At 39.4% G+C, this 26,728-nt stretch overlaps 1 protein-coding gene across 1 annotated transcript in view; it reads right to left on the bottom strand.

Moving 5' to 3' along the window:
* The window catches only part of MYOM1 (myomesin 1), a 155,751-nt gene that overhangs the window by 124,114 nt on the left and 4,909 nt on the right, over window positions 1-26,728 (bottom strand). The window contains exons 2-6 of the mRNA XM_040632692.1: window positions 23,704-23,891; window positions 23,059-23,130; window positions 22,821-22,914; window positions 9,531-9,581; window positions 4,402-4,727 (exon numbers count right to left, since the gene is read on the bottom strand). Coding sequence (XP_040488626.1) covers window positions 4,402-4,700 — 299 coding nt within the window. The 5' untranslated portion in view covers window positions 4,701-4,727; window positions 9,531-9,581; window positions 22,821-22,914; window positions 23,059-23,130; window positions 23,704-23,891. The remainder of the gene's footprint in view (window positions 1-4,401; window positions 4,728-9,530; window positions 9,582-22,820; window positions 22,915-23,058; window positions 23,131-23,703; window positions 23,892-26,728) is intronic.

Here is a 26,728-nt window from a genome sequence, read left to right on the forward strand (position 1 = left end):
CATTCCTGAATGCTCCTAGGATCAACTGTTCCCTACTCTGAATCTTAGTTATTTTGGTACTCAATGGCTTCTCCAGATGGAGGGCAAATAAAAGGATATATAATGAAAAACTATACATTGATGCTTTAAGAAAAATACAGTGGCCAGGAAGTCACGGGGAGTGTGTTGATTATAACTGTCACTGGGTACCCATGAAAAGGGTGGGGGGCTTGGGGTAGGAGGGGGGTTCAAATCATTATTCTACTACTTCTTAGTGCAATGGAGAAAAGTTATTTAATCGATTTGGTCTCTAATTTTCTCATTTTTAAAATACAGATATAATTTCTACCTCTCAGGGTTATTGTAAGGATACAATGGTATAGAGGATGCTGTGCTGATTTGCATATGGGTTGAATTTCAATCTGTTTAGAATCAAGCAATTAAATATCTACCATTACTACAGACGGTTGAGGGACAACTCTAAATCCCTCCGTGGTCCAAGAACTATGCTGTGTTGTCTCTGCTTTTTGAAAGTTATTCATTCCTACTATCAAGTATAACAAAATATTTCACTTATTATTTCCATCTTAATGTATGATCCACCTACTCAAAAGAAAGGAAAGAACGCTGATTCTCATAAACCACACTCCCTGTAAACATCTGCCTTATTTCATACTAACTTCGTATAATAATTGACATCAAGAAAGGGATCCTCAAGGCACACAGTGGATTGTCTAATGTTTATATGTCGACTTTCCAGGGCAGTGGTTCTGACCTTTGTTGAGTCACAGGGTTCTCTGAGAATCTGGTGAAAGCTACTGTCTTGGGCGCCTGGGTGGCTCAGTCGGTTAGGCGTCTGCCTTTGGCTCAGGTCATGATCCTGGAGTCCCACACTGGGCTCCCTGCTCAGCGGGGAGTCTACTTCTCCCTCTGCCCATCACCCCATTCATCCTCTCTCTCACTCTCGCTCGCTCTCAAATAAATGAATAAAATCTTAAAAAAAAAAAAAGCTACCATCTTTCTCAGCTAAAACAAATTCTCAACTGTGCCTAATTTTGCACATAATTTCAGATCATCTAAGACCCTCCATTCTTGGATAGAAGTTAAGAACCATTGCCTAATGGTAGTTATGAATACCATTTCTCCTTTAACCTCTGATAGTATTTGTGGATTACTAGCATAAAACAATAATCTTGTGTCATTTTGTCTTCCTGAATTACCTTAATTTAGGGTTTGTTTTTTCTCACTGTGACTAAGAATAAAGGCATTTAGAATAAGCCTTCCAGGATTTATTTTATAACCCTTGGCTCAGAATTCAATTGGAAACTGATCTGTGCTTACAACCACATTGACGCTGAACAGGCCATTGTTCTTAAGACCTACTGAGGTCAGCCAAGCCCTGAGCACATATAAATCTCCATAGTTTCCACTTTACTACCAGACATCTAACTACAAAGCAGAGACTAAAAATAGATCAAGCCTAGTGTTTACATACATTCCATGGAATTGCATTTCTAAACCTGTGGGTTTTAATCAACACTTTTCATAATCCAAAGAGACATATTATTTAGCAGGGAAAAGTTATTCCTTTTATAGAGAGCAAAAACACAACCTAAAGGAATTATGAAGATTTTGAAATGTTCAAAGAATATTATCTGCACCTGTTATCTCTAGGTCTAAAAAAAGAAAAACTAAAATAACCCCAGGATTAGGTTGACATTCTTTTCCTTTACATTGCATTACACAAAGGAAAAATATTGGTGTTTTCTTCCCTCTCTTGTTTCTAGGTCAACATTTCTAGGTCAACATGTTTCTACCAAGAAGTTTGAGTTCTTCAAACATTAAGCCCTTAATGAATAGCTACCTACCTACCTACCTACATAAATATAGACATCGCAGGAAAGAACACGATGTGAAGTTGAGTATAGAAAAATGATTACAGTTCCATTTCCTATAGAAACTTTACTATGTGAGGCTTTTTAAAGCTGAAATGACTAAGTCTACCAAAGATAACACAGAGCAAATGTTTTCTGAACAAAATAAAACTGCTCAAAGGTTTAATTACTAATGTTTAATATAATGTATCCCATTATAAATAAATATGAATATTACACATGCAGTTAAAAGAAGATTTTGTTTAAAATTAAAATAATTGAACATAAGATTTAGCAATAGAGTTGAAGAAGTAAAGATCTCTTTAAAATACAAATTCATAAAACTCTAGATTCTACGGCCTCGGGGAAATAAGTACACAAGCAGTTACATTAACAACAACTTCTATAGACTCAGCACAGACAGTCCATGAAAATGGATCTTTAAACTGTAATCCTCCTCTATTAAAAGACAGGTGCTTTCCTAAACGAGGTTCTTAATGTTCTACGGAACATTCTTCAGAACAAAATGATGCTGTCACATACACATGGTGTTAATTCCTCCCAACTTTCCTTTGGAAGGCAGTTCATTTAAAGCAAGTGCTAAAAGAAATGAATTCACCTTAGTGACAATATTTCCATATTTACAGCCAACACCAAGTCCTGCTGAATATCCCATGAAAGTGAGATTGCAAAATGATCCTGCTCCATTTTAAATGGAATTTCATAACGTGGCCATCAGACATTCCAGGCAAACCCCAGTGGACTCTGGCTCTGTTACTGAACAGAGCAGAAGCTCCCAGGAGGTCCCTGTCATTGCCCAAGAAACAACAGGCACAGACCAGGTGCTACTTAAACTCAACAGGGATTCAGAAACTTCTGCTTCAGAAATTATCCTCACTTCTATTCATACAAACCACTGCATTATTTCCTCTGTAACTTCTTTAACTCCCAGAAAGAAATGCTTTCCTAGTTGTCCTAACAGATATTTTGTGGACTTAAATTTTGTAAGACTTAAAATTATATCATGTGGATAACTAAAAAAAATGCAATCTATGCCAGGTGCTTTGGAGAGGCAGACTGGAGGCAGCAGGTGGTTATTTACCATATATCCCAGAAATGTTTACATTTTCAAGTTCAGCAATTCCTTCTGTGGACTATAGATAGATTTTTAATAAAATCACATGAATCTTGCAAGTGTTTTTTAATCCCCATGAAACATTTCGTTCTGGATATCAAGGAAATAAAAACTGGCTTGGGCTGAGAAAGTAAGCATCTGCCCAGCACTCATCAGGCTGGAACAACAGACACAGAAGCCAACTGCAAAGTTCACAGGAAACATCTCTCCTGGGGACACTGCTGCTAAAAAGAGTTGTGGTAACCTCCTTCTTTGAGTGACTACAGACTCAATGAGAAATTTCTTCTTTAATATCCAAGATTATCAGTACGTTTGCCGTTTGAAATTTTATCAGTAAGAATGAGACATTGCAGTCTTGCCTGGATGACCCCAGTGGCTGTTGACACAGACAAGCAGTCTCAGTTCCCAACCCAGGTGCTGAGCTCCACATAAAGGGCTTCTGGATAAAACAGTTCTCATTTATCTCAACTTCACTGTTTCCGATAGAAACAGGACCCTGGGTTTGCTTTGCAGACCAGACCTGCATGTAAACTCCGCTNNTCCTAGAATCCTAATATAGTAACTCTCTCTTTTCCTCTGCTGTGTGGTCTCCCTCCCTGCAATGGGTTGATGAATCTACTTTTATCAGAACACAGGTTTGTTCCCAGTATTCTTAGGCTGACGGAGATAGGTGTGTGGTTCTACAAAATGCTCTAGCTAAAGAAAATATCTGCTGCCTGCCTGAACAATGGCTCAGAATTCTAATATTTGCTCTCAGGTATCAAAAAAGTAGATCACGTCACTGCTGCAGTTTGGGTGCCTGTGACCTGTGAATTTTAAGTTCTATACTGGCTTCTCATCTATGTAGAAACATTCTGAGGGCCAGGAAACCTGCTGTGAGCGTTGAAATGATATTTTCTGGCTCTGCTGCTACTGAATGTTGAAAGCAATCTGTGGCAAAACTTCTCTGCTTCTGGCAATATCACAGCCAGCAATGCAAGCAAGATATGCCGGTGTAATTATGAAGCTCTTTGTGAAACTCAAAAGGTAAAGGGAAACAGGTACACATAAGTCCCAGGTCTCCCAAATACATGGCCTCACTCCACACCTGATTTTTTTAAAAGATTTTATTTATTTATTTGAGAGAAAGGGAGAGGGAGAGGGAGAGGGAGTGAAGAGAGAAGCACAGGAGAGGCACAAGCAGACTGTGCTGAGCACAGAGCCTTGCACGGGGCTTGATCTCAAGACCCTGAGATCATGACCTGAGCCAAAACCAAGAGTCAGACGCTTAACGACTGAGCCACCCAGGCACCCCATTCCACGCCTGTTTTAAACATAGGGCTGCCAGACCAAAAAGAAGGGAAAACATGATATAGGACAGTTATTTGGACAGTGTGCCTTTGAGCTAAGGTTGGAAGGCTGCTTTTGACATACCCGTGGGAGTAGCCATAATCGTAGGCTGAGGCTGTCTTCCGACTGGCTGCGAATGCATGGGTGGATTCAGTGGCCCGGGAGGCCTGCTGCTGGTACGAGGCAGTGGACGCCTGGCTGAAGGCCTCGGATTCCTGGCGGTGAGCAGCAGAGGAGCGGCTGCTGTAGGCCGCCGAGCCGTGGGTGTAGATGGCAGAACTTTTCTTCTCCTGCTGATACTGGCTCATGGTGGTGCGAAGGTCCCTGTTTCGGTAGCTGCTGTCATAGTGTTGGTGGAGCTTCTGATAATAGGACAGAGACATGGTGTGCCCTGGAGAGAAACAGGAGACCTACAAGAAAGCAGCAACTTTTGAGTGAACTAGTAAGAAATAAGGCATCTAAATCAATATGCAAAAATACTCTTATCTTTCCCAAAGAGCAAATGGAAAAGGATGTGAAGGTTAGCTTAACTGGTTACTCAACAAACTTTCTACTTCATAGCCCGCATAAGCCCCCTCCTCCCATTGGGCCACGTTCTTGTGTGGGTTTGGTTTTTTGGTTTTTGTTTTAATATCTAGGAGGTCTTTACAAAGTTTCCCTACCCTAGCTATTTTGTTTTTTCCTCAGACCTTTCATAATATGTATTTCAAATGTTCTGGCATTTCATCCTGATAAGGGCTTCATCTGGGAGGATCTGTAATGATGGAGAGTCTGTGTACAGTCAGTGCGGTTTTCATTCAACAAATAATTACTGAACACCTACTATGAGCCTGGTACTGTTCCAGCACAAGAAATACAGAGATGAACAAAACACACAAAATCCCTGCTCTGATAACCTTAGCTAGAACCTTACATTCTATTGCAGGAGATAGCCAATAGAGAAAATAAGTAAAATGTAAGGTATAACAGAATGGGCTAAATGCTACAGAGAAAAATAAAAGAAGAAAGGGAGTTGGGATGCAATTTTAAACAGCCTCATCAGGGATGGCTTCTGAACATGAGAATATTAGAAGAAGAGTGTCCTAGATGGAAGGCCACTGCGAAGACACTAGGGTGTGTGCATGCCTGTTGTACTCCAGGCAGTGAAGATGCAAGGAATGAGCGGGGTGCAGGGAGATGTATAGGAGACGATGTCGGGGGTGGGGGGACAGATAGTGTACGGTCCCACGAGCGACTGTCGGGACCTTGTCTTTCACCTTGAAAGGGCTGAAAAACCATCAGAAGGTTCCAAGCTGAGACTCACTCTTGCTGATGTATAAAGGATAGACTATTGAGGGACAAGAATGAAAGCCAGGCTGGTTCCGTTGGTGGAGCGTGTGACTCTTGATCTCAGGGTTGTGGGTTTGAGCCCAAAGTTGGGTGGACAGATTACTTAAAAATAACAACTTTAAAAAAAATTTTAAGAGCACCTGGTTGGCTCAGTTGGTTGAGTATCTGCCTTTAGCTCAGGTCCTGATCCTGGGGTCCTGGGATCGAGCCCCACATCCGGATCCCCGCTCAGCAGGGAGTTTGCTTATCCCTCTCACTCTGCCCCAACCCCCGTTCACGCTCTCTCTCCTTCACTCTTGCTCTCTCTCTCTCTCAAATAAAGTCTTTCAAAAAATTTTTTTAGAAAAGAAGGCTGTTATGAACTGAGTTGTATTCCCCCAGATCCATATGTTGAAGTCCTAACCACCAGTACTTCAAAAGGTAACTCTATTTGGAAATAGGGTCTTTGCAGAGAAAATGAGGCTAAAGTGAGATTATTAGGATGGGGCTTCATTTAATATGACTGGTGTCCCCATAAGAAGAGGAAATAGGACACAGACATGTACATACACAGAGGAAGACTATGTGAAGAGACAAGAAGATCATCTGTAAGCCAAGAAGAGAGGCCTCAGATAGAAACAACTCTGCCAACACCTTGATCGCAGATTTCTAGCCTCCAGAATTGTGAGAGGATACATTTCTGTTGTTTAAGGCACCCAGTCTGTGGTACTTTGTTAGGGCAGTCCTCGCAAATGAATGCAAAAGCCATTGCAATTGTCCAGGCTAAATATGACAGTGGTAGCAGTGGAAATGTGAGAAGTGATCAGACTCAGTACATTTTTGAAGGTAGAACCAATAGCATTTGCTGAAAGTTCTGAATTAGGGTATGAAGCAAAGAGAGGCGTGAGAGATGATCCTGAGGTTTTCCCCTGAGTAACTGGAAGACTGAAGTTGCTGTTAACTGAGATGGGCAGGAGTGTAAGAAAGCACAGTTAGGGGGCGCCTGGGTGGCTCAGTCGTTAAGCGTCTGCCTTCGGCTCAGGGCGTGATCCCGGCATTCTGGGACAGAGCCCCACATCAGGCTCCTCCGCTGGTAGCCTGCTTCTTCCTCTCCCACTCCCCCTGACTGTGTTCCCTCTCTCGCTGGCTGTCTCTCTCTCTCTGTCAAATAAATAAAATCTTAAAAAAAAAAAAAAGCAGCACAGTTAGGGATGAAAGAACGGGAGATGGGTTTGAGATATTTTATAGTTGAGATACTTGCTAGATATCCAAGTGGAGATGTTAAATTGGATTCATGATTTTGGAGCACAGGGTAAAGGTCCAGGATGGACACCTACATTCAGCAGTCACTAATATATAGATGGTACATAAAGCTAAAAAATAGATGAGAATGATTGTCAATGGAAAAGGAAGTCCTAGGACTGAACGCTGGAGTTTGCTTAAATGGTTGACCCTTGAACAATGCAGGGAATGGAGGTGCCAACCCCACCCCCAACCCGCAGAGTCAAAAATCCACATGTAATCTTTGACTTACCCCCAAATTTCACAACCAATAGCCAACTGTTGACTAGAAGTCTTACTGATAACATAAACAGTGGATTAACACATATTTTGCACCTTATATGTATTATATACTGTATTATTACAATAGAGTAACCTAAAGAAAATATTAATAAATCAAAAAGGAAATACATTTACAGTACTGTACTATATTTATTTAAAAAATGGTGTGTAGGGGCGCCTGGGTGGCACAGCGGTTAAAGCGTCTGCCTTCGGCTCAGGGCGTGATCCCGGCGTTATGGGATCAAGCCCCACATCAGGCTCCTCCGCTATGAGCCTGCTTCTTCCTCTCCCACTCCCCCTGCTTGTGTTCCCTCTCTCGCTGGCTGTCTCTATCTCTGTCAAATAAATAAATAAAATCTTTAAAAAAAAAAAAATGGTGTGTAAGCAGGCCCATGCAGTTCAAACCCATGTTGTTCAAGGGCCAACTGTATTATCCTATAACGAGTTCTCTCAAATTTCACAAACACTTCAAAATGTTTTGCTCCCTTAAAGAATATGAAGCCTTCTAGTCTTCTTACATAAAGAAGTAAGAAAGTCAGTCATAGGGTAGCAGTTTGTATTGTGAACTTGAGCTAACAGTTCAACCGACAGTCAAAGGTAAGTTTGCTTAGCATATGGCGGGGAGGCTTCACATTGTATGAGCTTCTTGACTATTGTGTCCACTGACAGGAGTCTATCAGCCACATTGCTAACTTACCTGGATGAAGTCATAGTTTTATGAAAGCCCCTCCCCCAATTTTTAATGCTTTTGTGCATGTTCTGAAATGTTATTCTTAACATTTAAATCACATTTAAACGTTTAAATAAATAAACATAAGTAACACTTAAAAATTTAAATATTAAATTTTACAAGTAAAATTGGTTGTGAGATAATCAGTGTTTTTTCAAATCTCCTCTTTTAAAATTCAGTATGTATTCCCTAGAGAAGAAAATCCAGCAAACTGCACTCCAGAAATATTTATCTTGGGGCTCATGGAAGATATCAGTCTACATGGCATTTCCCAAGAGGAAAAAAATAGCTACTAGCAAGCAACTTTGCTTCAACCCTTAAATAGATTGCTATCTTCTGTTCTAAAACATACAGAATAATTACCATATGTAATGAATAGTTATTAGATAAATTTTGGTAAAACAAAAGGATTAGAATATATTAATACAGAAATATGTTAAGCATTTATAAAGATAAGTTTCTTTAATGATACATAGTACATTGTAACACGGTAAATATTATTTAAATGATGTTCAAATAAGTGATGAATGACCTTCCTTATGTATTATGTTATAAGCTAAGTTCATATATGCTAACGTGACTTGAAATGCTGCCATTTTCGCAAAATGAAATCTTTAAATATCTTTCCCCAATTCTACTTTCCACTTTATTTCTATTTTCCCCCAAATATATTTATTTTTAATAGTACTTCATGTCACAGACACATACATAATATATTGCAAGTAAACAGGGTCTGGCTTTAAGTCATCAGAGCTAGGTGTCACCGCTCTGACCTCTGGAATGAAGGTGCAGCTACCTTCTCTTCATCAAGTGAGGATTATTATCCCCAACACATGACAACTAGGGTATGCTGGGAAGAAAAGGTTTGGTTGTCTTCTGTTCCTTTAAGACCTGCATTTTCTTTCTGAACATACTCTGGGAATTTTGGAAGAAATACTAATTCCATAATTGTAATCCTGATATGATACTTTTGTACAGGCATTAGAGGCCAAAAGCTGACTAAAATCATTCACAGAAAATGTTAACTTTAGGATCATTATGTGGGAATCCATGTTGCCACTGAAATATTACTTAAACATTTCCAGGTTAGAAATATCATGATGTGTTCTTACACTTATTCACACAGCATTGTCAGAAAAAAATCACTGGACTGGAAAGTAAGGACTTCAGAGTTAATTTACCTCCTTTTGGTCTAATTTATAATCAGGGACTACTGCAGGCATGTGGAAGACAGAAAACATATTATATCCTGCCACCTCACCCATTCCAGATTTCAACCAAACCATTGAACTATAACTTGGACAGAGTACTTGGACTCACACTCACAGTTCCACTTGAGACAGATATTATCCCCTTACGGTCCCAGGAATAGTAGCTTAACTTAAATAGTGTAGTGTGGATGTGAGAGGAGAGCTGTGCCAGCACCGCGAAGACTGGCACCCTGCTGCTCTTGTCTTCCTTCCCAGGGGCTCCCCTTCGCTAGTTCTCTGCTCTTCTGACCTCTCTCTGAGAAAACCACTGAACTCACAAGATAGAAAGAAACCACACACATGCAATGCTGTTAAGCACAGCAAACATCAAGTGCATTCTTCTGCCTCAATGTCACACTTACCCGTGTTCAAAGGAGTGATGGTGGTGGAAACGCTCCGATGTGGCTGTGGAGCTGGATGAGAGAATGAAAAACCCACGTCAGTTGAATCCAAAAAAAAAAAAAAAAGTGAAGAGGCAGGGCTAAAGACAGGACCCGGGGGACCGGTTCAAAAATAATGCATGTGGTCAGGCAGTAGAATGTCAGAGCCACATAGCCAGCCTTTTATGGCCAAGAAGGCAGACAAATATAGCAGCAAATGGGGAGAGTAGTCCTAATGAGAGGAAGAAGGAGGCATTCACAGGTAGCCACCTCAGTAATGTAATTACATTAATGCCAGTCAATGGGTCTGTCCTGATTAAAAAATGCAGGATTTTTATTTGGCTATAGGAGCTATTTTCAATCTCTTTATCACTGGATATTTAAAAGTGTAATGGAAAAAGTAATTTGTGTTGAGAACTAAAAATAGGTGCAGTAATCTGATTCCCAAAATGGACTTCATGGAATTTTAATGCCAAGATATGGTTCTGGGTGTGCTGTTCGTAACACATGTACAGTACGTTTAAAAGACACAAGGTGAAAAAAGAACTTGAGGCTCACTAAAGGCAAACCAAGTTAAAAATGGGTTACACGTCGTGGTAATTTGGGTCTGACAATACAAAGTCACTGTTTCTTTCGTGTCAGCAAAGTTTTCAAAGTCGCAGCTTCTAGCTTGAGTATTTGAATCCCTTTTTTCATTAATTAAAGCCTTTGAGAAGCAACACGTTTTATCTTTCCTAAAGTCAGAGGAGGGTCAGTCTGTCTAACAAGAGATTCTCTTTCTTTGCTTTTCAGACTACGTAACAAAATAACAGGTGGTATAACCTGGAGATCAGAGCCTGCATTTTGGAGGCAGACCAGAGCTAGATTCCTGGCCATCGATGGCACTTAATTGCCATGCAACCTCAAGCAATTTATTTCTCCTTCCTAAGCTTCATTTTCCTTCTCTACAAAATAATATCCAAAGTATGGGAATGCCGTGGAGATTAAACGCAATAATGCACTTAACCTGGTGATTGCCACATAATACTCAGTGAATATCAACTATTATTACTGACAGAAATAATTTGAAAATTCATTGTTCAGATCATACATATTGAGCTGGTTGGTTATGTTCTGACATGATACTACCTCAACTGAATACAGATCACTTGTATCTATCAAAATATTGAACAGACCCAATATTATAGTCCACTTTACAATTACTTTCTTGGTGGTAACTACAGTTAACACTGAGACACTGTGAAGAGTACTTTATATACGTGACCTCACTTAATTCTTATGGTGCCCTGCAAGCTAGGTATGATTAGCTTCATTATACAGCCAAGGAAATCAAGGCTTCGAAAGGCAAAGTCATTTGCCAAAGATCACACAGCTAGTACATGACAAATGCAATTCATTCCATCCATATTTGGACTCTGAATCCCATGCATTTTTTGTCATGTATTGATGGATCCTCTAGTGACACTTCATTTACAAGAAACTAGATACTTTGAAATGGCCTTCAAACACAATTTAAGTCTCCATTCATGACCGACAGCAGCTTCTGAGCTATGAAAAGTGCATAAAAGAATGTATTCCTCTTAGTTCTGATGCTGTTTCCTGGTAAAATTCAACTTGGCATATCTTCATCTACATATAGCCCCTGTGAGTGCGCACATGGACATTTTAGCTATTTGGAATCCGTATGAGAGTTTTGAAAGCTTCATGTTCCCCAAGCAACCATTTGTTCTCTAAACATCCAATATAGAATGGTAGTGATTCTGAATTTTAGCCACCAGGCATTGGAATGGTTCCCAGTGAGCTGTTTCTATAGAGAACATGGTAAGTTGTTTCAAATCTTCTCAAAGCAGGAGAGAAGAAAAATAAACAAAAATAAGAGATATAAATCATCACAATACTAGCTAATATTTAATAACTACTTGCTATATGTCAGAAATCAATGCTGGGGTGCCTGGGTGGCGCAGTCGTTAAGCGTCTGCCTTCGGCTCAGGGCGTGATCCCGGAGTCCTGGGATCGAGCCCTGCATCAGGCTCCTCCACAGGAAGCCTGCTTCTTCCTCTCCCACTCCCCCTGTTTGTGTTCCCTCTCTCACTGGCTGTCTCTCTCTATCAAATAAATAAATAAAATCTTAAAAAAAAAAAAAGAAATCAATGCTAACTGCTTTACAGTATCTTATTTGAACATCACATAAATATAAAAATATTTTATGGATTATGAAGTTGAGATTTAGAGAGGCTGATATTCTTAATATCAACAGAGGATTTAAACTCAGTTTTGTTCTACTCAGAGCACAGTCTCCTGTATATCATACTATATTGCCTTTCAACAATTTAATTGTGTGCGTGTGTGTGTGTAGAGAGAGAGAGAGAGAGAGCCATATGCCAATAATGTCCATTAGAAGTAAGAACTGTTACTAAAGAATTTTAGTTTTATTTCCTGTGTAACAGACAATTAGATCAATAAAATATTTACCGAATACAATATTAGAGAAGTCCATACACACTTGGGGAAAAACTAAAATATTATCATTTATTCACTGATACTCAGGATCCCAGTGAAAGTCAAGTAGTTTATTTCAAACAAATATGTAATAAGATTTGACAAAAATGCATGAGCTAGACCCAGCTTAGTATACTAAGTGATCTTTCTGCTATAATATCATCTGGATTCAGCCTTTTCTAACAACATATTTATCTAAAGTATAGCTATCCAATCACACATATACCGTGGTGTACTGCATAATCAAACCAAAATTAAAGAAGAAAAATTTAGGTGGGCTCATAAAAATGAATTATTGTGATTCAATCATGATTCCCTTATAGATGAATAATCATTCTGTCAATTACTCCAATTTAATCATAATGCCCTTACAGATGTGTAATTATTCTGAAAACTTAATGGAATGCTAACCAACTGTTAATTTCAAATTTCCCAGGAAACCATCTAATGGAAAATACTTTTTAAAAAGCATTTAACTACAAAAGTCTGGAAAGTTAAAAAAATACTTGCTCTCAGAATCATAGTTTTTTTTTTTTTTAAGTAACTTTAAAATAGATACAGGGGCGCCTCTGTGGCTCAGTCAGTTAAGTATCTGACTCTTGGTTTCAGCTTAGGTCATGATCTCAGGGTCACAAGATAGAGCCCCATGTCAGGCTCCACACTCAGCATGGAGTCCGCTTGAGATTCTCTTCCTTCCCCTCTCTCGCTCCTTCCCCCTCTGCCCCCTCCCCTCTCCTTGCTTGTGCAGTCTCTCTCTCTCTCTCTAAAATAAATAAATAAAATCTTTAAAAAAGGGGCACCTGGGTGGCTTAGTCGTTAAGCGTCTGCCTTCGGCTCAGGGCGTGATCCCAGCATTCTGGGATCGAGCCCCACATCAGGTTCCTCTGCTGGGAAGCCTGCTTCTTCTCTCCCACTCCCCGTTTGTGCTCTCTCTCTCACTGGCTGTCTCTATCTCTGTCAAATAAATAAATAAAATCTTTTTAAAAAAATCTTTAAAAAAAATAAAGTAGATACATTCTCTCTTCAAATTAACTTTAACAGTATTAATATTCTTGGGGTGCCTGGCTGGCTAGGTCAGCATGAGATTCTTGATCTTAGGGTTGTAAGTTTGAGCCTCACGTTGGGTATAGACATTACTAAAAAAATTTCTTTAATTTAAAACTTAAATAAATAAAGAGTATTAATATTTTTATAAATGTGAAATGCTGAGTTTAACTAACAGTAGTGTATCCTAAAAGCCAAAATAAATATATAAATTATATTAGCCACCTAGTAATTTTCATTTTATAGTAGAAGAGGAAATAGTAGCAAAGCATTAGTCTATGCATTAAGGAATAAACAAAGAAATATTCTGTAGAAATGCAATGTAAACAAAACAAAAACTAAATTCCAGCTGAAATCAAGAAATTTTTTTAAAGTTGCTGGTTGTAGTTATCAACTACAACACATGCATCAACGATATGGAAAAAAAGCATGTATTGAAAACCTACTATGTCAGGCACTATGCCATACCTCAAGGCCCAGGGGTGACTAACTCATGTCCCCAAAGTAGCCACCATGTAGTTGGGTAGACAGAGCTGGGTGGTTACTTAAATATAATTATGGCATCATGACATAAGGTGATATCTGCCATCTTACCCTGCATAGTTCTCCAGCTCTACTCCTTGCCACTTCCCTTCTTGCCTTTTGAAATTCCAACCACAGGTAATTGCTTGTACTTCCATAAACTTCAGGTATCTACTGCGTCAGGTCCTTCACACCTGCTGTTCCTCTCTGCTCTGCACTCCCCATCCCTGTCCAGCACATGCACACTTCTTCACTTCCTTAACTCTCAGTCCTTTAACCCTTCATCTCCTAAGGCCATCTCTTCTGGAAGACTTTCCTAATTCCACTAGGATAGGAAGTCTATCAAACTATATTTAATGCATGTGTTTGCTTTCTGTCTCCTGTACCGTGAATTACATGCGGGCAGGAGAGGAATCTTTTGTCTAAGTACTCCCAGTACCTAGCATAGCTCTCGGCCCAAGATAGACATGAATAAATAATTGCTGAATAAAGATAAGTGGGAAATGTGGTATAGAAAAAATCCTCAGGAGTAAAGGACTACTTAGAGGTGGAAACACATAAAAGCAAAGAGTCACAGTGGCCAACTATCCGTTGATTGGCTGAGGGCAGGGGAACTGCTCAGGAGCTGGTGGATGGATTCTAGGAGCGGGCCAAGTCTCTAAGCCCAGAAGCCTACCTGTGCCTATAATCCAGTCAAGGGAGCTTTAGGTGAGTATTAGAAAGCAAGACCCCAAAGCCCATTTTCTTTTCTAAGATTCATTTATTTGAAAGAGAGAGAGAGAATGGGTAGAGGGGCAGAGGGAGAGAATCGCAAGCAGGTTCCCTGCTGAGCGCAGAGCCTGATGCCGGCTTGATCTCATAACGCATGAGATCATGACCCAAGCTGAAATCACAAGTTATGCTTAACTGACTGAGCAACCCAGGCACCCCCCAAAGCCCATTTTCTAACATGATTTCTTTCTACCTATTTTTCTGTCTACTCATAGATGTCTAGAATGATTCTCAGCCAGTGTCAATAGTAACTCCCAAATAGTAAGGTTTTTTTCTTTTTCTTTTCTTTTTTTCCTTCTTTTTTTTTTATAATTAGTGTCAAGAACTGTGAACATATACAATGGGATATTATTCAATATTAAAAAGGAATGAAATCCTGATACATGCTACAACATGGGTGAACCTTGAAGATGTTATGCTAAGTTGAAATAAGTCAGGCACAAAAGGACAAATATTGCATGAGGTACCTGGGGTAGTCAAATTTACAGAGACAGAAAGTAGAATGGTGGTTACCAGGGCCTGGGGGGAGAGGGAATAGGGAGTTAGTATTCAATGGGTAGAATTTCAATATGGGAAGATGCAAAAATTCTGGAGATGGAGAGTGGTGATACTTGCACAACAACGTGAATGAACTTGGAAAAATTAATAAAAGGAAACCTCATTTAGAATGGAGTCAGAAGGCAGCAGGAGTTGGGGGGAGAGTTCTCATGCCCCACCACCTGAGGTCAACTGCAGACCCCACAGGAAGAGATGTACCCTGCAAGCCATACTACTACTACTTTAGCTACTACTTTACTATTCCAGCAGGAGGAAGGAAGGTTTTTCTTCCCGTTAACAGCCCAGTCAATATGAAACTATCATAATTCAGCCAATGAAAAGCCAGTACACTTCAAATTATAGTTTACTCCAATGAACTTTTCTTTAAAAGATTTTATTCATTTATTTATTTAAAGAGAGAGAGAGAGAGAGCAGCAGAGGGAGAAGTAGACTCTCCGCTGAGCGGGAAGCCCCATGCAGGACTAGACTCCAGGGCCCTGGGATCATAACCTGAGCCGAAGGCAGACGCTTAACCAACTGAGCCACCCAGGCGCCCTCCAATGGACTTTTTGTTTATAACAGCCCCCCCAACTCCTTTTTCCTCTATAAAAAAACATTCCTCTCCTTGTTCTCTGGACTTGCCTATGGTGTTGCCATTGCTTGCTTGTCCCTAATTATAATTCTCTGCTATTCCTGGATAAACTCATTTTTGCTGGTAAAATAACCGGCAGTTTTAAGGTTAACATACTTAATGCCACTGAACTATATGCTTAGAAATGGTTAAGATGGTAAATTCTATGTCATGTATATTTTACCACACACACAAAACAGAATGAAGGGTCAGGGACTTTATCCTACTCAAAAGCTAACAAGGTATCGTGGATGCTGACAAGACATGAGACTCCTAGGTCAGAGTCAAAGGACTTTATTATTCTCAGCAATGGCAGAGACCAGAGCAGAAGCATATACTTCGCTGGTTTACTAACTCCCAGTTCCCAAAGGGAAAAATGAAAAGGGCCAGTGAAACCTGCACAAACACAGAAACTTTGAGCTTACAGAACCATATGTTATATAACGAGCATTAAGCATGTTTGACCTCTGCTCCAGAGGCAGATGTTTTCTTTATTATATTGGAAAGTAAGCATGCCTGCCTTTTTCCCTGGTGGGGAGACACTCTTTCTGTCTTCAAAGGCTGTTTACTACACAAACATCCCTGAAAAGATGGTCTAGAACAAATGGAAGCTGGGCCTTGCTTGCAAGATGTACAGAAACATGACAGACCCATGAAGAATTGTCTCCCAGGGGCGCCTGGGTGGCACAGCGGTTAAGCGTCTGCCTTCGGCTCAGGGCGTGATCCCGGCGTTATGGGATCGAGCCCCACGTCAGGCTCTTCTGCTGTGAGCCTGCTTCTTCCTCTCCCACTCCCCCTGCTTGTGTTCCCTCTCTCGCTGGCTGTCTCTATCTCTGTCAAATAAATAAATAAAATCTTTAAAAAAAAAAAAAAAAAAAAAGAATTGTCTCCCAGCAATCAACATATATTATTTTTACAAAAACAAAAACTTTTTTCTTTTCTTTTCTTTTTTTTTTTTTTTTAGTGAGAACCAGACTAAAGAGCAATGGATGTGAATCTCCAGTTTCCTTTTTTCTTTTTGACAGTTTTAGAGTGGTAGAATTTGGACACCACAGAATTCATCCATTTTAAGAGTAAGGTTCAATGAGCATTAGTAAATTTACATAGTCAGGCAACCATCATCAAAATCCAGTTTTAAAACACTTCCGTCACTGGGAAAAGTTCCGTTATTCCAGTTTGTTGTTAATCATTGGTCCCACCCACAATAACCACCGATCTGGCTTTCTGTCTCTATAGTTTAGACCTTCCTAGAAATTTCATACAAATGGAATCATATAATGTGTAGTCCGTTATGCCTGGGTTTTGTCACTTAGCAAGCTGTTTTTGAGATTCATCCATATTGTTGCAAGATTCAACAGCTTGTTTCTTTTTATTGCTGAGAAATATTTCACTGAAAGATAAGCCATGTTTTGCTAATCCATTCATCAGTTAACAGACTTTACATTGTGTCCAGTTTTGGACTATTGTGAATAATGCTATCTTGAATTTTTAAATATATTTGTTCTCAGAGATAACAAATTTCAAAATGCTGACCAAAAAGTATTGATATCTAATGCTTATATAGTACTTACTATTTTCCAGGCAGTATCAGAAATGCTTTATATGTATTAACTTCTTTATTCCTCACAACACTCTATAAGTAGGTGCTATTATTATTATACCCTTTCACTAATGACAAAACTGAGGCACAGAAAAGTTCAGTAATTTGCTCGAGTACATACAACTAAAAAGTGTTAGATACTGTGGTAATTATTTCACAAAATATGTAATTCAAGTTATTGTGCCGTACATTTTTTCTTTTCTTTTTTTTTTAAATTTATTTATTTATTGGAGAGAGAGCACAGCACGCGTGCGCGAGAGACAGAGAGGGGGCACATGAACAGGGGGGAGGGGCAGAGGGAGAGGGAGAAGCAGACGCCCCACTCAGCAAGGAGCCCGATGCGGGACTAGATCCCAGGATCCTGGGATCATGACCTGAACCAAAGGCAGGCGCTCAACTGACTGGGTCACCCAGGCAGCCCTTTTAATTAGGCTCCATGCCCAGCATGGAGCTCAACATGGGGCTTGAACTCACAAGCTGAGATCAAGAGTTGGATGCTTAACCAATCCCAGGTGATCCTGTGCTGTATACTTTAAACTTCTACATTGCCGTATGTCAATTATATCTCATTAAACTGGGGGAAAAAGAGTTAGAGTGAGGATTCAAATTCAGATAACCCAGATTCAAAGTTCACGCACTTAACCAGTATACAATACTTGCTTATATCTAAAACAATCCACTTGTGATAAAATTCTGTAACTTCTTCAATTCTTCTAATAATGTAGATACCAGTTTTACATTTGAGGCAGGTATATGTCTTCAAGTATTAATTTGGTTCTTTGTTTCCTTCTCTTTCTCTCATATTCTAAGAGTCCCCTCCCCTTTCTTTCCCAGTCTGCACTGAAACAGAAACAAAGATACAAAAACAAAACAAACCTTCAGACTAAGCAAATTTCAGGTTCAAGCTTACAGAGCTAGCTTTTCGTATCCTGCTTACTAGGTAATACCAAGCCTAGAAAAGAAAAGGCAAAAGGCAGGGTAGCCAGGAGAGCAAGGACCAACCGGAAGAATGGAGTAATCCTCAACCCAGAAGGAAAGTGGCCTTTGGAAGAAAGAACAAGGGAGTAGATAGAAAGACAAAGAATAATTTATCCTTAAAAACTGACGCTTAATTTTGAAGGCATTAAGCTAAATGAAATAAGCCAGTCACAAAGGACACATGTTGGAGGCACCAGGGTGACTCAAGTCAGTTAAATGTCCGACTCTTGATTTAGGCTCAGATCATGATCTCAGGGTTGTGAGATTGAGCACTTTGTCAGGCTCCTTGCTGGGTGTGAAACCTACTTGAGATTCTCTTTCTCCCTCTCCCTCTGCTCCCCTCCCCCCACCACTCTTGCGCGCGCGCGCACACACACACACACACACACTCTCTCTCTCTCAAAAAAAAAAAACAAAAACAAAAACAAAAACAAAACACCAAAGGACACATGTTGTATGATTCTATTTATATAGGGTACTTTGGTCAAATTCATAGAGGCAGAAAGTAGAATGGTAGTTGCCACAGGCTGGGGCAGTGGGGTGGGGGAAATGGGGAGCTACTGTTTAACGGGTAGAAAGTTTCAGTTGGGAAGATGAAAAGTTCTGGAGATGGATGGTGGGGATGACTGCACAACAATGTGAATGTACTTAATGCCACTGAACTGTGCAACTTTAAAAATGGTTAAGATGGTAAATTTTGTGTTATGTATATTTCACCACCATTTTAAAACATGACTTCTGATTCATCATTGTTCAGCATGGACCACCCACAGTTCAGCAGCACTGGATATCAATAACCCCACTCCCCATAATAGAGATGGGGGATTCAGGGAACTTGGCCACCTTGGGTGGGAGGAGAGCATGAAGGGAGAACCATGCCCCTCCCAAGGAGGAACTCAACAGTCCCAGCCGGAATCTCTTGGTGAGGATAGCAATAGATACACCAGGTATGAACCTGGTTTTCATCGGTGTGTACACATGATGTTCTACCTTGTCCACAGATAGCTAATAACAATTAATGAATGCACTGTACTATTGCACAATCATTTGTTACCTCATCTCTAAATATTGGACACATGGATGCTTTCAGTTATTCATCAAGACCAGAAGTCAGGGGTGCTTGGGTAGCTTAGTTGCTTAAGCATCTGCCTTTGGCTCAGGTCATGATCTCCAGGTCCTGAGATTGAGCCCCATGTTGGGCTCCCTGCTCAGTAGGGAGTCTACTTGTCCCTCTCCCTCTGCCCCTGCCTGCTGCTCATGCTCTCTCTCTCTTAAATAAATTAAAAAAAAAAAAAAAAGACTAGAATTCAGGGTTAGAAATTAGGAACAAACACCTTCATTTTCAACGCAGCTCTTTTATTACATCTATGTGTGTTTCTTTCAGGGTCCTTTTACCCTCCCTGGCTCTGCTTTTTCACAGTTCCCCCAAATGGTGTGGGACTGGAAGAGTAGTTCTCCTTCCTTGGTGCACATTGGAATAGCCAAGGAGTTTCTAAACTGCACTCAAGTTCAGACCTTATTTCAGGACAATTATCTCAAAATCTCTGGGCATGGGACATGAGTGTTCCTAAAAACTCCTAAATGACTCTAATGTGCAGCCCAAAGGAAAAATAATCTCTTAGGTCTCTTTCCATTCTAAAATGATGAAAGCCTTTGAATTAAAAAGGGAGCTATAAATATTTTGCACAAATAGAGGTTTTCCTTTTCAATTACCTCCTTGGGAACTATTTCCCCAGAAAGGGACTATGAATTAAAGGGTATGTTTTGTGAAATTGCTGTTTGGAATAATTAGGCTAATCTACAATGTCATGTACCAAATATGAATTTATTCTTTCTTCATTGCCACATCAAATTGTAATGTATAATTTTAATTTATTAGTAAGTTTAACAGATGCAAAATATATCTCATAGCTATTTTTAAGTGTATTTAAAAGATTCTAAAAACTGGACATATTTTCAATGTTAGCTAACTATGTGGTTTTCATCTGTGTGAGCTATCTTTTGACCTTTGCCATGGAGATGGATTATTTTTCTTGAGATCATTATCAATCTGTTAATATAATAATAACCAAAATAAAATAGCTACCATTAATTGAGACCTACTACATGCTAGATACTTTACCGTGCTTTACCTGTATTTTATTTTTTACAAAAATTACACAAGGCAGTTATTATCCCCAAGTTATAAATGAGAAAACTAAGGTTCAGACAGATTATGCAAGTTACCCAAAGTCACATAGCTAATAAATAGTGGAGCTGGGATTTATTCCACCTCCATCTGGCTCTCAAGGACTATCCTCTTAACTGGACAGGTAAACACTCAATACCTGTCCTGTTCACAGTACGTGCTGATGTTTTACACCATGTGATTCCTGCTCTCTGACACGCAGTGATGGGTCATTTCAGACGCAAAGGTAACTGATGAATATCCTGGCCAGCAACCTGTGGTGTATGGCCTGGTCCAAAAAGGTGAGCCAAGCCAATCACATTCCTCTCCTCAGAATTTGAATTTGGAAATGTTGAGTGTTGATGCACTTAATAATAGCAGGAGCAAAAGTGAAAAAGGCTGAACGAAGTGTTACCTTGTGCATACTGCAGTCAGAGGAGCCATGACAAGTTGAAATTATGAGGGACTAGAAACTAGGGTTAGCAGAGATAGAGTTGGTAGAGAGAAAACTAAGTAGATGTCCTTAAAGAAGCAGAGACCTAATCAGAATAATCATTTGGCCCATGACAGGAAACTGAAGAGTCAAATACCCCAAGCTACCTCTGTTTTCAGCAACTATCCAGTTTAGAGCACTTCATGTATATTCCTGACATAAGTATCCTTTTTCTTGAGCTAACTGGACTGTGTCTCTGTTCCTTGCTATCAAACAAGTCAAAATAAAACACCCTTTTTATTAAATTTTTGAAATATTCTGAATGTTAAGCTTTTATCTGTCATATTTATCATAAAACATTTCCATTTCAATTCTTTCCTTGTTTTCATTACATTTTGACTTTTATAAAAGCGGGACCATCAATCTTATAATCAGTAATACTTTCACCGGTCAAAACCTTACATTTGCACAAACTATAGTGACAGAAAGCAGAGAGTGATTGCCTGAAGATGGGGGAGGAAAGAAGTGAGAGGAGTCAGGAATGAGGCTTTACAAATGGGCATGAAGAAACTTTGGGGATGATGGACATGTTCAGTATCTTGAGTGTGGTGAAGATTTCACAAGTGTACATGTGTCAAAACTTGTGATAGTGTACATTTCAAATATGTGTGGTTTACTGTATGCCAGTAATACTTTAGTTTTTTTTTTTTTTTTTAAGTAGGCTCCATGCCCAGTGTGGAGCCCAATGTGGGGCTCAAACTCAGGACCCTGAGATCAAGACCTGAGCTGAGATCAAGAGTCAAACGCTTAACCAGCTGAGCCACCAGGTGTCCCTAAACCATTTTTTAAAACAAATTCTCTTCTCTCCAGTTAAGATACTTATACAATTCTATTTCATTCAACTTATTATGCTTTATGCTTGATGGGAACTCACATGCAATTTACTGTGGTTTATGCTATGAGAGCTTCATCCAAGTTTACTTTTCTCAGTTTTAATACTCTATCAACTACATTTTATAAATAGGTATTTCTTTTACCATTGTTTATTATACTTGGGAAGTCATGTGCTGAGCCTATAGTCTTCAATCTATTTCTATTAATATTTTTCATTCCTTGGCCAATTTTTCTGTTTTTAAACCTAATACCTATCTGCTTTGGAGGTCTGGAATTTTGTTCCCTTATGATATTTGTAATGTTTTAAAGTCCTGTAAAGCACTTTACATCAGGCAAGGGTGCTAATGTCACACACAGATTTTCCTGTATACTTATACAAAATAAATTTCATGTCACTGTTATACACATTATTTTAACAAACATCTGATGCACTCTATATGAAAAGAGTTTAAATAGATAGATTGCTATAAAAATTAATAGTCTAACATACATGATTTTATTCACTGTTCTCCCCCATCTTGAGCAATAATTTTTATTGGGCTCATATATCCAAACAAGATCTAACCTGTCTGTGGTTAATCTGGCCAAGACAACTACCTTCTGTACCAAGAAAATTTTCATTCTGGACCTAGCAGGCCACACAGAAGTCCGATAACATGCCTCTGCTTGCATTTCAACACAGGACTACTTTCATCATTCTACTTCCTAGTTCTCCTTTATTGTTTTCTACTACCTTTACCTCAAAGTTCTTGAATAAGGTTTACTGTTTTAACTTAGGTTTCACTGGGCACACACACAACATGCCTGGTACTGTGCAAGGTTATGGGAATAAAAACAGAAGGCGGCACCCTTGGGAAGTATGTGTACCTTCATATCATGGCTCTTTCTTCATCCTGAAGCAAGTACTAAACTGTGTAGCACACAATAAGACACTGAAGAACAGTGATCTTGGAAAAGCTCCTTCAAATTTAAATTTGGGTTTTTTGGTCTTTCAGGGATTATTGAGTAGTGCTGCCAGACCAGTGCTCTAATGCTTTACTAAATCAGCACTCCACAGGGTAATGCAAAAGGAGGAGTTCAGTGTTAAATGTTGACAAGTTATTCAAAACAGAAACTGCCCATAGAAATTACTTTCATTTACCATTATTTCTCCAGGAGAAAAAAGAACTCAGAATCATAAGTTGTAATATACTTACAGGTGGCTGCAAAACAGATATTGCCCCAAGGCACTAATTTCCGTGGAATTAACCCCTGCTGGAAAGTCCGCAAGACACAATAGAGTCTCTTTTCCTGGAAAAACAAAAAAATAAATCATTTCAGGCAAATATTCCCACTCCAAATTATTAATACAATCATTTTTATCAATAATTAGCATGCTTCACCAATCAATATACCATAGAAGGCTGAAAGCTCAGGCTTTGAAGTCATACAGACCTGTGTTAGATTCCTGCCTCTTCTCTTCCCCTTGGGCAGGTTACTAACATCTCTAAGCTTCAAGTTCCTCATCTGCAAAATGGAGGTGACAGTAGTCATTTTGCAGGGCAATGACTGAAAGGTAATGTTAAGAAGACACTTAGAGTGTCGAGCTTCCAGGAAGTACTCAATAAATAATCCATTAGTGCATTATTATTGTGGAAAGTATACATTGAAAAACTTCTACTTACAAAGTGTAAAACTAATAGAGGATATGTTTTTCAAGCTAACTGGAAAGCAAGCAAACACACATGAAAAAGCAGAGAACAATCCAAAGTGATTTCATATTTTTCAGTGTAATAGGATGTTAAATATGAAGTTCATGTTATCCCAGAATTTTGGCAGATGTCCCAAAGGTTGCCAGCATTAGTTGTCAGAACGTCTATTCAGGACGTGCTACACAGTTATGAAATCAATTTTGCGACCCCTAGTTGATATTCCACCTCAAGAGATAAGGAGATCAATCTCTAGACCTGAAAGATTCTAGAGAGACCATCATACCGAATTCTTTGGAGAGAGCTGTCAGTGTTTTGTGCATGGATTCCACATACACATGGTGTGAGGAGCAGGTAGTGCGTCTCAGCACTTTGAAGATTAGTGACCCACCTTCAGCATGTATTTTGCTGCACGAAAGCACGCTGCTGGACTAACTGTTGTTTCTATTGCAGCCAGTCTCTTTTCTCTCTGGAAGTTTGTACTATTCTCCTTTTACTCTTGATGTTTTGAAGTTTCACTGGGACATGACTTGGTACAGATTTATTTTTCCTGTTTCATATTCGGAGTGTGCATTCAACCTGAATAAATATTATAAAGATTTGTGATTCTCTTTCAATTCTGGAAAACTCTCAATCATTATCTCTATTAAGATCATTTTCCATCATTGTCATTTTTATCTTGCTCTGGATTTCCTATTAAATATACAATGGACTATCTTAATATATCTTCCATGACTTTTGATAGCTCTTTGATATTTTTACTTTTTTGTCTCTTTGTGCTACATTTTGGTGAAAGCCTCAGTACTGTCTTCTAATCCACAACCTCAAAATGTCCAAAACTATAATGGTCATTCCCTACCATCACCACACCCATCCTCCAAGTTATTTCTCTCCCATGTTCCTTATCTCAGTGATTGGCATTACCATCTGTCAGAAATCCTGATTTCTTCTTCTCCCAGGCCTACCTCCTATTAATCCTCTAAACTATTATCAGAGTGATTTAAAAAAAATACAAATCTGATCATATTAATCCCATAAATAAGACAGATCAGTGGTATCCCACTAACCTTCAGAAACATGGCTTAGAGGTCATTCAGGGCATGATCTCTGCTTACCTCTTAGGTCTCATATTTTTGCCATTTTCCCCTCACACCCTACCTTCCAGTTCTTCTTTCATTCAACATGTGTTTTTATTTATTGAGTGACTGTGATGTGCTAATTACTATTCTGGGCCTTTGGGATACTTTGGCAAACAAAACAATCCCCCAAACCTTGTCTTCATAGAACTTAGTATGAAAAAAAGCAGTAAACAAAAAAAAGTATATTTTAAGTCAGAGATAGTTAAGTGCAGTGGAAAAAAATAAGCAAGAGAAGAGAACGCTGGAGGTAGATGAATGATGAAATCTTAAATGACCAGAGAAGGCATTACTGAGATGGTGATATTCGAGTGAAGACTCAAGAGAGCTGAGGGAGAAAGCAATGAAAACATTAGAAGAAAGATCACTGAAATCAAAAGGAACAGTAAACAAAAAGGTGTTCAAGAGGAAAAATACCTTTTTCAAGAAACAGCCTGATCAATATGGTTGAGCAATTGGTGAAAGTTCCCCAAGTCTGATGTTTTGGGGGCTTACAGGCATTTGGCTTTCACTCTGAAGTGAGACATCATTGGACGGTGTTGAGCAGAACAATGACATGATCTAATCTCTATTTTAGAAGGATCACTCTGTGGCTGCAGAGACTAGAATTTAGGGGGACATGAAAGTAAAGAGTCCAGTTAGAAGGCTAGTGCAAAAATCCAAGCCTGATACCTTGTACTAGGATAGTAGCTATAGGGGTGGTGGAAGATAGTCAGATTGATATGTTTTGAAGGACTTAACCAATAGGTTTGGCTAACTGCTGTTCTGGACTCTGGAGATGGTTTGACTGAAAGGTTGGATGAGGGTCAGGAAAGAAAAAGAGGTGGCAAAGATGAGTCAAAGGTTTTTGGCCTGAGCAACTTAAAGGATGAAATTGCCATTAACCTAGATGGAGAAAATGTCAGGAAGAACAGGTTTTACAGGTACGGTCAGAAGATCGTTTGAAAGTCTGAAAGTTTAAATGTGTAGTAAACCTCCTTGTGGAGATGTCAAGTGACTATATCACAAGTCTAGAGTCCAGAGCAGAGGTCTTGGCCAAGACACATACTTGAAAGTAATCAGTGTTTCAGTAGCATTTTAAGCCATGAAAATGGATGAGATCAGCCAGGGAAGGAGTGTTGACAGAAAAGAGAAGAGAGACAAACACTGAATCCTGAACTACTCTGAGGAATTGGGGAAATTAGGAGGAACTGGCAAAGGAAACTGGAGAGTAGCTATAAAAAATGTGCCATAAGGAACCAGGAAAACCAGGAGAGTGAGGCATCCTAGATAGGAGAGAAGTGTTTCAAAGGTGAGGGAGTAATCATCTTGTCAAATCTGTTTTAAGACTGAGAATTGGCCATGATGACATGGATGACAAGGCCATTTGGTGACCTTGATAAGCACATGGTCAGTGAAGTGGTTGGGGAAAAAAAATCTTGTTAGAGAGGGCTTAAGAGAGAATTGGGGCGAGGTGACTCTTTTAAGGAGTTTTAAAAAGGGCAACAAAGAAACAGGACAATAGCTGGAGGAGGAAAGTGCACCAGGAAGAGGGTTTGTTGTTGTTGTTGTTGTTGCTGTTGTTTATAATATATTATATATATATCTCACTGGGCTAAAATGAAGGTGTCAGCAAGACTATGTTCCCTTCTAAAGGCTCTAGGGAAGAATCTGTTTTCTTGCTTTTCCAGCTATGGTGTCACTCACATTGACATCTTCCTATTTTAAGGTCAGCTCACTAGTAACCTTAATTTCATCTGCAACCTTAATTCCCCTTTGTCATGTAACCTAATATATTCACAGGTCCTGGGGATTAGGACGTGGACATCTTTGGGGAACCATGATTCTGTCTGCTACATGCATTACTGTCTGCTACATACATTACTACATACCTGTTGTTGGGAATAATCCAAAAGAAAGAAGGAGAGAAAAAGCTTGGTGATGCAGGAGAAGGTAGAATCATTGGAGTAACATGAGTTAGCAAATAGAGGAACTGGTTTCCATAGGAGCGAGGAGGGTACTTCCCCTATTTAACAGAAGAAAAGGGAAAAGACAACATATGGGGACAGATGCTGGTCAATAGGTAGATGCGGGGGTGACAGCTTGTGGGAGCATCCGTTTTTCTCAAAGACTTAGAAATAAGGTCCTCGACTGAGACCAAGGATGGGAGAAAAGGTGTTGGAGGTCCTAGAAGACGAAAATTATAAAACTGACATCTAAGAGCAGGAGCATCAAGGTAACATCAAGGGCCCACTAGAGGTCTTCAGTCATTACTTAAACTGTGACCATTCAGCTTGTTTC

Source organism: Ursus maritimus, unplaced genomic scaffold (assembly GCF_017311325.1).
Source record: "Ursus maritimus isolate PB19 unplaced genomic scaffold, ASM1731132v1 scaffold_18, whole genome shotgun sequence".
NCBI classification, from domain to species: Eukaryota; Metazoa; Chordata; class Mammalia; order Carnivora; family Ursidae; genus Ursus; species Ursus maritimus.